Source organism: Sceloporus occidentalis, unplaced genomic scaffold, assembly GCF_023333645.1.
Source record: "Sceloporus occidentalis isolate IW3139 unplaced genomic scaffold, rSceOcc1.0.p SCAF_8, whole genome shotgun sequence".
NCBI classification, from domain to species: Eukaryota; Metazoa; Chordata; class Lepidosauria; order Squamata; family Phrynosomatidae; genus Sceloporus; species Sceloporus occidentalis.
The window spans coordinates 13,240,985-13,254,171 of NW_028316988.1; the positions used below are offsets into that span (position 1 = coordinate 13,240,985).

Below are 13,187 nucleotides of genomic sequence, written 5' to 3' on the forward strand. Positions count from 1 at the left end.
GGCCCTTTATAAACTAATTTAAGAAATAACACTTTTCTCAGAACACTATAGGATTATATCTGATTCTGCATGATATAAGGAGTGAGTAGTAATACTAGTAGTAGTTTGTAATAGAATAGAAGTTGTATTAGGAAAAGCCATAGTAGTAGTTGTAGAAGAAAACATTTTTGTTAGTCCTAAAATTGCTAGACACTGTATAGGTTTTAATAACTGCATAGGCTCACAATGTAAAGCAGAGCTGGGGAAAACGTGGCACTCCAGATGTTGTTAAAACCATAATTCCCAGCAGTTCTAGACAACACAATAAGTACTAAAAGATGTTAAGAACTGAGATCCAGTTAATTCTGAAGTCTCATGTGCTTACCTTAAGAACAAATGGTCTACTAGCTATCGCACTGTTAGCATCAGCTGCGTGTCCTTCTCCGCTTGAAACGCTAAAAAAGTCTCATTGATAGATGGCATTTCCAGGCAATGCGCTCCCCACAGCCCCAGTTCAGTCACAGAACAAGAAAGAACCATTAGTGCATACTTGTACCATATTTTAAAGCTTTTCTAATAGCAGCCTGCCTGCTTGTCGTTCTAGTTTTGCAGGCAGGGAAGCGGGTTTTCTAACTGAAGCCAATCTCTCCAAATTAATGCTTTGCTCTAAAGCCGTGGCAGTTGTATTGGAATAAAACCACTAAAAATGTGTACTGTAAACACATAGTGGAATAAAACCATTAGAAATGTATACTGTAGAGATAGATCTAGGCCCAGTCTACCAGTCTGGAGATACGACTTCACTGGCCGACTTTTCATCCTGGCAATTGGATCTCTAGGAAGGACATGATGGAAACTGCCCAGTGAAGATGGTCCAGGATAGGGATGGCACCTATCAGTTCAATATGTTCATGGTTCACTTTTGGGTTTGCCTGTAACCCCCTCCCCTGTGCTTATTTCTTCCCCCTTTCTTTTTATCCTTTCACCAGATTTTGTTTTGTGATGTGGTCTTTACAATGTTTTTTGCAACTGAAGTGCTAATTGAGCAAACAGTTCTGGTTATAAATGTTTGGTTTCGTTATTACCTATTTATATCTATATTTTCCTTTTTCTCGTTTTGTTTTTGTTGTTTTGGAGCCTACTTCTTTCTTCCTGCGCCCGCTTTTTTGAGTAATCCTCTCTCCTTTCTTTGCTCCTGTCTCCTCTGCTGCTGCTGTTGTTGCTATGGTCCTCTTTTTGCAGGATGAGATCCTGGTGAGTAAAACCAAAGGCCACTCGACGTGGACGGGTTCTAACAAATACTAATTTTGAGGTGCATCTGGGGGGGGAAACTGGGATCCTTCTAACTGCTGCAAACAGTTTTGGGGGGGAAGCAGGAGTTTTAAAAATCCAGTTGCAATAAATCCAGGCGAATGAATCCAGGGAATGAAGGGAGATCCTCAGCCAGCTGCAGAGAACCAAAAGTGGGTAAAGATTTACTAAGGAGTTCAGGTATCACTGATGGGTTTTTGTTTGTAGGGAGATCTGTCCATGAGCTGTACAATAGTCCCCCTTTTCCACATCACTTGGAAATGGGTGCAAAGTGGCCAGCTTGACACTCATGTCCGCAAGGCCATCCCCACAAGGAACGCATCATGAAACACATTACCAGGTATTCAACTCAACAAAACCTGCTCCTTTTTACTTTCGGAAAACCCCGAAAGTAAAAAGGGGCAGGTTTTGTCTACTTTCTGTTTGGGTTAATGCCACACTAACCCCGTCATGTGTGAAAAACTACCCGCTTTGGCGGGTTTTTCCGGTTTTTAAATCCTGTTTTGGCACAGGATTTAAAACTGACAAATTGGTTTGGAACGATTCTAATGAGCACAAAGCTCCCTTGTCAAAAATACACTCCAGTTGGGTAAAATGCACAACAAGGCAAGAAATAATGGGTATGCAGATGACATCGGGGTCCAAATCTAATACTACTCTTGATATTAACCTTAAATAGAACCAGGACAAACTCATGGACATTAATCCACATAGCTAGGGGGGAAAAGGGCCAGTTATTAAAATGATCAAGATAAGTAGTGATGTTGCAAAGTAATTCAGAATCGGTCCATATGTGCTGGAATGCACCCAGATCCACTCTTTGGGATGACGGTGGTGGAAATAATGATGCAACTAAGTGACAAACTGCAAAATCCCTTGTAATCGTCCCAAAGATCTTGCTGACTTAACATACACACTTCCATTTAAAAGCAGACTCTAAGAGGGAGTCTCCCTTTTGCTGCTGCAAAAATCTTGATAGCTCCCAAATGGCATCAATCAGTAGTTTCTCCCACGGAGGAATGGGAAGATTGAATTTGGAAAATCACTCCGATCCTAAACGCAATGGACTTTCTGCAGTTAAGAGAAAGGAAGAAAGAAAGTGAAAACTCACTGTGTTAATTTGGTCACCTTTTATTCACCTTCAGTGGTCTTTTAAAACAAGTGGTTTTGGATAACTTCATGTTCACCGTTTTTTGTGGCCGTCTTTTCATTGAAGTGCGCTTTTACGTTGCTTTCCCATTTCATATGTTCATAGTTTGTTTGTTGCTGAACATATTGAAAAGAATAATTGCGATGCTTGAATTAGGAGTAATGCTCAATGGACAGATTAAAAACAGTGATGCTGAAAGTCAGCCGTCCCTGCAAGGAAAGGAAAAGAAAGGGGGAAAAGAAGTAGACAAGGACAGCAGATGTATTTTAGAATAAGAGGGCACAAATACACCATTAATCTCTCAGGCTTCCTTTAAAAAGATGCCTTCAGCCTTACTAACCCAAATAATTCTACTACAAAATACTCTAGAAACCTGTTTATGTTTCAAAGTGAAAGATTTCGGTGGAGATTTCGTACTTTCTCGATTCTGCTCCGCAGATGTTTGCAGGACTCTTATAAGTCAGAACGGCCATGGCAAATGGGTGGCCCATATTTTATTTTATTCATTTATTATTAGATTAGATTACGATGAGAATAGACTAGATTAGAACAGAACCAAAAAGAAGTTGGTCCTTTGCTGTCTCCAGGCAGTCCTGCCGAATCTTCACCATGGTCACGGCAAAAAGACTGTGGCATCTTAACTAACTTTCCTTTTTAAATGTAGTTTATTACAGGTTGATCTTTTCCCCTTTCTATAGTGACTAAACCGTACACATGGCCCATATTCTGCGCACTTATTTGCTGTCTCACAACCGTACGCATCTTAAACTCAGGAGATGAATTCCAGATGCACCTTTGTTTCCAGCCATTCATTGTCCTTTAAAACAAAAATAACCTCTTTGTTTGTTGTCTGTCGGTATTTCTCTCTCTTTTTCCCCTGTGTGTTTGATTCAGCCTTTGCTACACAGCGGTGTCTAAACAAGGTGGAGTGTACTCTGCATTTTTCAACAAAGTCAAAGATATATGGGCTGTGGATAGACCCAAAGCCACCGTTAACCAAGTAACATGGCTCTGGTTTTCTGAAATTTCGCTTAGCAATTGCCAACTTATATTTCCAAATGCATCTGAGCAAGTAGACTTTAGTCTTCGAAAGCTCAAGCTGCTAATATATTTCTTTCAGTTAGTCTCAAAGGTGCCACAAGATCTCTCTATGGAGTTTATCACACTGGGGCTGGTTTCGGCATTAAAGAGAGATTAAAGCGCATTGAAAGCATCCTGCAAATGAAGCACGAATGATTATCACATGCAGTTGTGCAAATAAAGTGATATCAGGAATGCATTGTCGCTGAAATCCCGAAAGTAAAAAGATGTGCGTGAGTGCTCTTTGTGACCGCTTCAGTGGCAGGTTTTGTGCAACATTGTTTGAAATCGTTTCACGTAATTATGCAATTTTCCTAGGATAGTCACAGGATAAACTCCCGATCTCCTTGTTGTGATAAACTCCTCAAACTGATTTTACAGGCTGACACGGCTGTATCTTTGAATTCATCTATTTTAATGTTCATTTTGGTGAACATTAGAACGAAACGCGTTAACAAAGTGGGTGCTGGAAGGCTTAGAGAGCTGACCCATGTCCACTATCACAATTTATACTTTGTCACCAGTTGTGGCAGATTGCAGGATATATACTCGCCCTTGTTTATGCACACCGCTGAGTGTTTTGGCGACACGCGATTCCATAACGTTCTTAATCTCGCAACCCAGGAAAACTTCTCATTTGTAACCGTGCTGAATAATGTTGTTTTTTCCTTTTGGCTTTAGGCCTCTACTGCTTGCTATGGTTTGTTTTCTCACAGGTGGCAACAGAACTAAAGGTTTTAGAGGCTCTTCATTGCAGTCTGTAGTCCTTTCCCCAAGACTAGTTTTTCGCCATTTGATCTTGGCACAATATAGATGAGCCAAGGTAGACTGGCTCTTGCATGGTCTTTAGTGTTAACTGTCTACTAGTTTTTCTCTTGGATTTCAAGAGGGTCTCAGCAGGCTGGCTTAGGTTCATCCTCCATGGAGGATGCTCAAGCAGATGTTGGACCAATACAGCTGTTTGATGTGCTATGTTTGTGTGTGGTACCACTTTCTATTCATCTGTATGCCAATCTGGGTAACTGTGAAAATTTATTTTCTATTTTTTAAATGTAGGTGATCCGCAAAGGTTGGCTCACCATCAACAATATCGGCATCATGAAAGGCGGCTCCAAAGAGTACTGGTTTGTTCTAACGGCAGAGAATCTCTCCTGGTACAAGGATGACGAGGTAAGGACTCTGGATGGACATTGTGTATTGAATTTCACCGCTTCGCCATTCACTGGCAGGTCAACTAACAATGTCTAGCAACAATTTCATCTGTGCTGAAAGCACTGCAAAGCCAATAGTTCTTATTTCCCCCTTCAAGATTAATGCAACCCAAAATACTTTGCATTACGTGAAGTATAGACTTTGCTAGGCGTTGAAGATTTGCAAATACTGTATATATTAATGTTTAAGTCTAGGAATTTTAGTAAAAAAGTTCACCCAAATAACCTGAGTCGACTTATCCAAGGGTCAATGTAAGTACTCTACTTTTATTAATAAAGGAACCAGCCACCAGTGAAAGGCAAGAGTGTCATTTGTCCTAGAAAAACAGACCCCATTCGACTCTCCCATCCATCTAGACTTTTGGGGTGAGCATAAACAGTTATTCCTGCTGGGATTTCGTACATTCTTTGGCATTATATTCCTTTGCTTCATCCTTTAGGTCCCTTGTTGCATCCACTTAGGTTTTACCCTCAACTTATCCACAGGTTGTATCAAAATCCATAATTTTGATACCAAAAACTTGTCTTCGATCTATACATGAGGTCGACTTATAGTTGGGTATATATGGTATTTTTGCCCCTTTAACTTCATGTGTATTGTCTTAATATTAATATTGGTTAACTTTTGGTTTTGGAGGTATCAAAAAAGTATGGGGAGAGGGCGTTTTTTTTGATCTGGGGGCTGCCTCTGTTATTTTGGGAGAGGCTCAAAGGGATACCTTTATGTGGAAAAGCAGTGAGCAAGTTTCAATAAATGCCGGTGATGCAGAAGCAAACATCTCTAACCACAGGGGTTGATGCGCCCATGCTCACAAAGCGTTTTGGATGTTTAGAGAGGAGCCCAGGATTGTTCTTCAATGAGGCAGGATGACTCCTTTTTCCATGGTAAATTCCCTAATAAATCAGATTGGTATTTGTAGAGGATAAATCAGGCTGCAACAAGGATTTCCGCTCCCCGGCCTACATTCCAGATGATGGATTTCTTTGACTAGAAAGGCTTTATTTTGTGGAAGCAGAGCTTGGAATAACAGCTTTTGAAATAGGTTCCTTGCTTGCTTGCCTGCGTCTGCCTCATCTGTTTGTCTCATTTTGAGAACCAGAAAGAATAGCATCATCAGATCATTTAAAGACATAGCCATGTTAAGCATATTATATAGGAACCGTGTAGTATCTTTGAGGCTAACCAAGAAAAAATAATGTTGTTTATGAAGGAGCCCACAAGAGAAGATTATTTTCTCTCCGCTCCAAAGGTGCTCCAGGATTCCTTTATGTCTTATTCTCAAATCATGAAAGGTGCTGAAGACAGCTGAAAGGATGGCGATGACTGTAGGAAGCAATGTTGAGAGCATAGGAAACAGAGACATTGGGTAGCGTTGACAGTTTTAGGATGTGGAAAAGTATGTCAGAAAGCAGCAGGAGCATCTGCTCACTTTGCCCATAAGGACAGAACATGAAGCTGAGGGTTGAAATTGGAGGGAGTTTTATCCTTGGAAGTTTAAACGGGGTTTATCCTGTGGAAAATTGCACCATCGCTGTTAAATCTCAATTAAGATTTTCACACACCGCGGTCATTATAAAATAAATAAATGTAAATGTTATCCCAGGAATAACCAGGGAATAAAGAGCAACAAATCATTCATAGGATTTCCCCAGGAATGATTTGTTGCTGGTTATTACCTGGTTATTCCTGGATAATGGTGCTTTAATTGCTTTTGATCACAATGTGTGTGAACAGCTTTATAGCAATTGCCCGATTTTTGCTGGATATTCCCGGGATAATGGCACTTTATTCACAACGTCGTGTGATAATCTTAATCGCAAATGTGTGGTTTTCGCAGGATAAACCCTGTTTCCACTTCCAATTGTCCCCGTGTGATAAATTCCCAGGAAAGCAAAAAGCCTGCCTTGGATCTGGGCATATGTGAATAAACAGACACATTTATTGTGCAGGATGCCAACAGCAACGAAAGTCTTTTTGGTTTGGCATTGGAAGTGTCTGGTTTGTCCAGATGATGAGTCAAAGCATGCGCCCAGGGGCATTATAACCTTTGGAAGACAGTATCACCAGTCCCAGTTTAACAGCCAAAGACAGTTCACATCTAATAGAGGAGGGAGCGACCTGAACGCACTTTATATCTGAGACTGAATGGCTTTTTGGCTACTCTCAAGCATGTTATCTGTCCTTATTAGCATCCCTTCCTTCTGGGAATCCCAGTGACAACATCATGAATCAAGAATTTGGCTCTCTCCATATACTTGACCTGAGGAGTCACATTCATCCTTCGGGAAGGAAAATCAGGGAAGGATACTTATTATTTGTTGAGTTTTGCCTGAACGAAAAGAAAAGGTTCTTGGCAGCTTACAGTAAGAATTTTAAACGTTTTTGCATAGCAAGACATTTTTGTCTTCAAGTTGACTTCAAGACTATTTCAGGGTAAAACCTTTAAAACACAGTTCTCCTAGGTTTAGCTTATGAACGCAGCTAGTTTCCAATGGAAATAGCAACACGAGGAAAGGAATAAGAGGACAATGCTAAAATAGTGTATTTCATCCAAGGCTGAAGAAGGGAACCATATAGAAAATCCAGCTGCACGCAATCCTCACGCCTGACGGCGGGCATTTCCCCGCTTCCCTCCGCCCCATTTATTTGGATAGACTTCATGTATGAAATGACCTCTAACTAGTTTTCATTCCTGTCTGATGAAAAAAAAACATTGAGAGGGTGTGTCCTCTCTTTTGGTAACTTGAGCCCGAAGTTTCCAGATGTTTCTTATTTCAAACCACATGGTTTCGTAAGAAAAGGCTGCCCCATTTTTTGGAACGCCAAAGTGCCATTCATGACTCTGGATCATGGCCTTTATAAGATCTCCGGCTGAATGGCTGCTGAGGCAGGACCCTCTCCATCCCTTCTTTGCTTTTGGGCTACTCTCAGGCATAGTAACCTGTCCTTATTAGCATCCCTTCCTTTTGGGAATCCCAGTGACCACATAATGAACCAAGAACGTGGATCTGTCCATATAGCCCACTTATCCCAAAGCTGCTTAGGGCAGCAACCCTCTCAAAAAGTAAAAATAAATTGTCCGGCATCACGATTCCAGAGCTTTATAAAGCTATCTAACTGTGACAGTGCAGCAGTAGTTGGAAAAGTTACTCTTTTGTAAGTTTCTGGGAGATCCTGGAAGCCAGGCTCTTTCTTTTTCTTTTCAAATCGCTTTTCCAGCCTCGGCACAAATCACTCTCGGAGGGAGATGTGCAGACAGGCGAGTATGAAAGACTAAAAAACCCCATAAGAATTCAAGTTGGCGGCTGCATCTGGATTCCAGAGGTGGCCAAGGAAAAACCCCAAACCCTCCTCTTTTTCTTTTTGCTGCAGTTGCTCAGAGGTGATGGGAGCAACTGCGGTTGAGCAGCCTAAGCCATTTTAACCAGATCCAGCTGCAAGGATTGTGGGGGGAGTAAGATGTGAGAAGGGGGGAATAGCGATTCCCTTTTAATCCTTGGGTGAGGGCAGCCCTTGGGGTGAATACCAGCTAGGGATCTGTACTGCTTTACGTCTTGGAGAGTGGTGCATGTGTATGTGAGAGAGAGAGAGAAAGAAGGAGAGACCATGCGGCCTAATAAAAGCCGCTACCTGCCAGCCGCCCTCCTTTCAGTAAATGCAGGGAGACCCAAGGGCTGCTGGGGCAGAAGAAAGAGGCCTTTGTTTTAGGAACGGCGGAGGGGAAAGCAAGTGGGAATGTGTTTGGGTTTCCTTCCCCCTCCTGCTCCACTTCACCATCACCGCCTGCTACACACACACACCTCTTTTTTCATGAACCCTACTCCTTGATCACCAGCCTTTTTGGAGGCAAGAGTAAGCGGTTTGTCCCCTCTCCGAGAATTATGTCTGGAGGGGAGGCGGTGTATGTTTTAGCAGGGATTTTGAGAGCCCTGGGGTTTTTAGTTCTTGGTGCAGATGGACTTTCTCCAGGATTTGTCGTTGCTGCAATGCTTGCAAAAATAGGGAGGCCTATATAGCATCCCCGGTTTAAATGCTTGTGCCAAGATACAGGGATGCAGTGGCTTAGTGTTTAAGATGCCAGTTCTGATGATAGTAAGGTAAGATGGTTGGCAGTTCGAGGCCCAAGTGCTGCATGATGGGATGAACCCCCATCATTAGTCCCAGCTTCTGCCAACCTTGCAGTTTGAAAGCATGCAAATGCAAGTAGATAAATAGGTACCACTTTGGTGGGAAGGTAACTGCGTTCGGTGCAGTCATGTTGGCCACATAGCCACCAGATTCATCTTTGGACAACGCTGGCTCTTTCCTTAGTAACAGAGGTGAACACAGCCCCATACAGTTGTTTAGGACTAGACATTCATGTCAAGGGACTACCTTTATCTTTACCTGTACCAAGATACAGTGCCAAGACTTCACCACCTCATCCCTGTATTTGCCTGTAGGCTTTACAGTAGGCTGCGGTCCGTTGTGTTTGTATAGTTTGTGCCGTGTGTAGTTTGCATATTAGTTTGTGCTGACAACAAAGCACACATTCACATAACCATAGGCAAGTGGGCTATATAACAAAGGATCTAAAGGATGAAGCAAATCAAAACAATGTCAAAGAACGTCCATAATTCAACCAGATATAAATCTTGGTGCTCACTCTTAAGGCTGGAAGGATTAGAGAATAGAGGGGTCAGGGCTTCCAGGAGAGATTATACTCTTGCCTTTCACCAGGGGATGGTTCCTTCTTTTAAATAAGAGTTAAGATATAGTACTTGCATTGACTGGTAGATAAGTCGACTTTTGGGGTCAGTTTTTGACCTAAATTTCTAGACTTATACATGAGTGTATACAGTAAGTGCACACAGAATATATTGCAGACAGACTTTGTTATTCCTGCAAGGGCTCACTGACAACCACTGGCTTAAGATTACTTGATTCTTTAGTATACTTCAGATAGGAGGGTCATTTACATAAAACTCTTGGGGGGGGGTACCCTTTTGCCAGATTATTTTAGGGGGCTCAGCCGCCCATCCCCAAATCCTGAAGAGACTTGAGCCTCCTCCATCCATCTTGTTCCAGGATCCTTGGCTATTCTCATTCTTCTTTTCTCTCCTCTCCCTTTCTAATGTGCTCTTGAATGTTTATAAAACTCTTTTCATCCGCTGGTTGTTTTAAACTACCTTTGTTATAGTGTTGTTTCTATAACCGCGGCTGTTTTTTTAATCCTGTTGTTAGCTGCTTTGTATCCGTGTAGTAGCAGGGAGGCAGACTCAAATAAGTAACTATCCTGAACAAACAAAAATAAAAGCACAGAAATTAGGAGCAATGTTTTATTGGGAACAGGCAAAAAACAGATAGGGATGGTGAGAAGGAAAGACTTAGCACAGATTCGAACATGAGCGAGGGGGAAACAGCCCCAATAAACCATGTAGGTTTTTTATATTGAAAAAGATAAAAGGCCAATTCAATGGTTTCGCTCAGGAGGACATCTAACCTTGCTCCACTTGCAAAGGTTTTGCAGCAATGTATGGTTGCTCAGCAAGCAAATTTGTTCTACTTTATGGAGGAAAGCCCTCTGTTTAACGGGACGCTAGAGGACTTTCCTTTCTCCTGCCAAATTCTAATATAAAGGTAAATTTGACATAACTTGAGAGATAAAGATAACTTGAGAAAGTGCCTACCTCTCCAGTCCAAAGAAGGTTTAACTAACTCCCATCTTTCTTATACCAACGAATCCAAAGAACCTGGGAATGTTTGCTGCAGCAATATGGAAGAAACAGACTCAGAAAAGTTCCTTTCATTTCTTCTCTTTCCTTTTTGGACTGTAACCTCCTATGCTTACACCAAATGAAGAGGGAAAGGGGCTAGGTTGAACATATAGTGCAGAAAAGGGGAAGAAGCGAAAGGTAACATGGGACTCTGGGCGTTGTAGTCCTATGCAAGGAATTTCTTATCCTTATCATCATAATGCTATTTGTTTGTATCCTTCCTTTCTCCCAAAATTGGGACTCAAAAAAAGACCTACGTGACTAAAATCATAGAAAAAGTGAACATTAAAATGGACTGTTAAAACAGTTTAGAATTTTACTTGGACACAATGCAATTAAAAAGATAAAAAGCTATTAGAAATGTTTCTGAATTTTGGAAGAAGGAGACTGGCCTGGGTCCTTTCTTGCTCTGTTCCAATGGAATCGTGTTGGTAGAAACATCTGGGCCCCATTAGCCAAAAATACCAGCCTTTTCCCGCACAAGCTGCCTTGTGTCCCTTCCCCCTCCTTCCCAAAGTTGGAATGCAAAAAGAAAAAACCTTTTAAAGGGCCAAAGTCATAGCAGATGCTGCTGCTCCAGAGAGAGAGGCTGAGAGTGTTGCAATGGGGAAAGGGATGGGATGGAAGTGCCAAGCGGAGGCGGAAAGTTGACTCCTCGCTTCGCCTCCGTGTCCAAGATCCCTTCTTGTTTTTGGATTCACTTTCTGTTTTCTTTTCCTTAGTCGGCCTCTCCGTGGGCTGGATCCCTGATCTGTTGGTGGGTCCATGATGGAGTAGATCCCTTGCTACGATTTCAGAGTTCGTGACCAAAACAGTGTCCTTCGATGCGTGCTTCCAGGGCAGTTCCACAATAGGAACCTTTATCCAGTTCTTCCAATATTTTTGAGCCAATAAATGTGCCAGCGAGGGGTGGGCCACATGTGGCCCTTCACGTGTTCTTGGATTGCAACTCCCATTGGCCTTAGACAGCCATAGATGGTGGTGAAGGATCATGTCAGTTGCGACAGGTCCTTGTCTAGGTGTCGTGTTGTGACTCTTGTTATAGGAAGAACATTTTCCTTTAAACCTTGGCACTGATAGGCAGTTCAATGTATAGCAGGAGTGGAAACCATGCAATTTACTGTTGAATTGCAGCTCCCAGCAGTAGGGACGATTATGGGGAATTCTGGGAGTTGGAGTCCAACAACGTCTGGACATGATTCCCAATCCTGACTTATAATATGGTATGAAAACTACTTCTCCCAGGGCAAGAAGGGAGAGCTTGTGGGGAAGCAATGCCTTTTAGTAGTGTGGTGTGTCACTGTTGAAAAGGACTTGTTTATTTTATTACCTTTCACTGTTTTGTTATCACTTTGGGAGCTCTAGTTGGGTAGATGTGAGCCACTGCGGTGCAGTGCTTGGAGTACAGGATTAGAACTTCAGGAGACCTGGATTCAAATCCTTGCGCAGGCTGGAAACCCACAGGTTGGCTTTGCGCAAGTCACACTCTCTCAGATAAGGAATCTTACCAAGAAAACTCTATGAATGGCAGTGTTGCCATAAGTCGGAGTCAGCTTGACATCGTACAGCAATGCAACAGATACTCAGAAAGGCTATTAGTAGATATGGTAGCCATATGGATTTATAGTCCACCCCAACCTAAAGTGTTGGGATAAGTAGTAAAAGTACTTTTAGTTGTCTGCGGTCTGTGTCTACCAAGCTTGTGCATTTGTCTGTAAGCAGAGAATTACAAATATACTTCCAGACGTTCTCTAACTTTGTGTGACTGCCCTGATAGTCCTGGCATTCAAGACGGGTGCGGGTGTGGGCAAGACAACATTTGTAAGGATGCATGTGAAATTAAGAACATTAAATGTGGTGGCACTGCTCAGTCAGACCCTGGTTCGATACAATTCAGTTTTGTGCCTTCTTAAAATGGCTAACTGGATGGATGCCTTTGAGGAAAGTCACAACCAAGCAATGCTTCACCATACCAGCATCTGCTCCTTGCTTGCTTCCAGTTAAGGTTTTTATTGTGCGATCGCTCTGCCTCATTCACAGAACCTTATGCAGTTCCACTGAATGACATCTCCCTTTTGTAACTCTTTTTGTTTTCCTATTATCTTTTTTCTTAACCTCACACAGGCATTAAAAAAGGACCAAAAAAAGAAACATGGAATGGCTGCACAGTGCCTTTTGCTTGGTAGGGCAAACCATTAATAGACTGGGAGTGCCATTGGTTTCCAGCATCTGGTAGTCAGATTGCCTCCAAATAGCATGCTTCATGGCTGCTGATTTATTGTGCGTAGATGATGTACCCAATTATTTTTCTGAAAATCCCATCATAAATTTTTTTTGGTAGATTATATACAAGCATTTCTTTTTGAAGTATGCTATTAATACTTGGGCATCCAGCATACTCATAAGAGTGTGCCAAGATGGATGTCTCTGTCTCTCTGTGTAAGGAAGCATTTGTAACGCTCTACTTTATCTTATTCTGATGGACGTTTACTCAGATGTAACGTTGAGATCAGTGTGGCAGACAGTGGAAGTATCTCCAGAGGAAGTATGCTTAGGATCCGTACCTTCAACTATATATCCTATTCCCACTTAACCCAGGGGTAAGCCCCATTGAACTGCATGAGACTTACATTGGAGCAGGCACATTTAAAGTGGCACTTTTAATGCAAGAACCACTGTGCATGCAAAGGGATGGGTTG

At 42.1% G+C, this 13,187-nt stretch overlaps 1 protein-coding gene across 12 annotated transcripts in view; it reads left to right on the forward strand.

Annotated features, from left to right (window-relative positions):
* The window catches only part of DNM1 (dynamin 1), a 73,134-nt gene that overhangs the window by 36,193 nt on the left and 23,754 nt on the right, over window positions 1-13,187 (forward strand). For 9 of the 12 annotated variants that reach the window (XR_016282094.1, XM_089534795.1, XM_089534787.1 and 6 more), the window contains exons 14-15: window positions 1,222-1,233; window positions 4,577-4,690. Coding sequence is in view for 11 of the 12 variants with exons in the window: in XM_089534795.1 (XP_089390921.1) it covers window positions 1,222-1,233; window positions 4,577-4,690 (126 nt within the window). In the remaining variant the exon portion in view is untranslated. The remainder of the gene's footprint in view (window positions 1-1,221; window positions 1,234-4,576; window positions 4,691-13,187) is intronic. The other 3 variants (XM_089534790.1, XM_089534793.1, XM_089534791.1) reach the window with 1 other exon arrangement.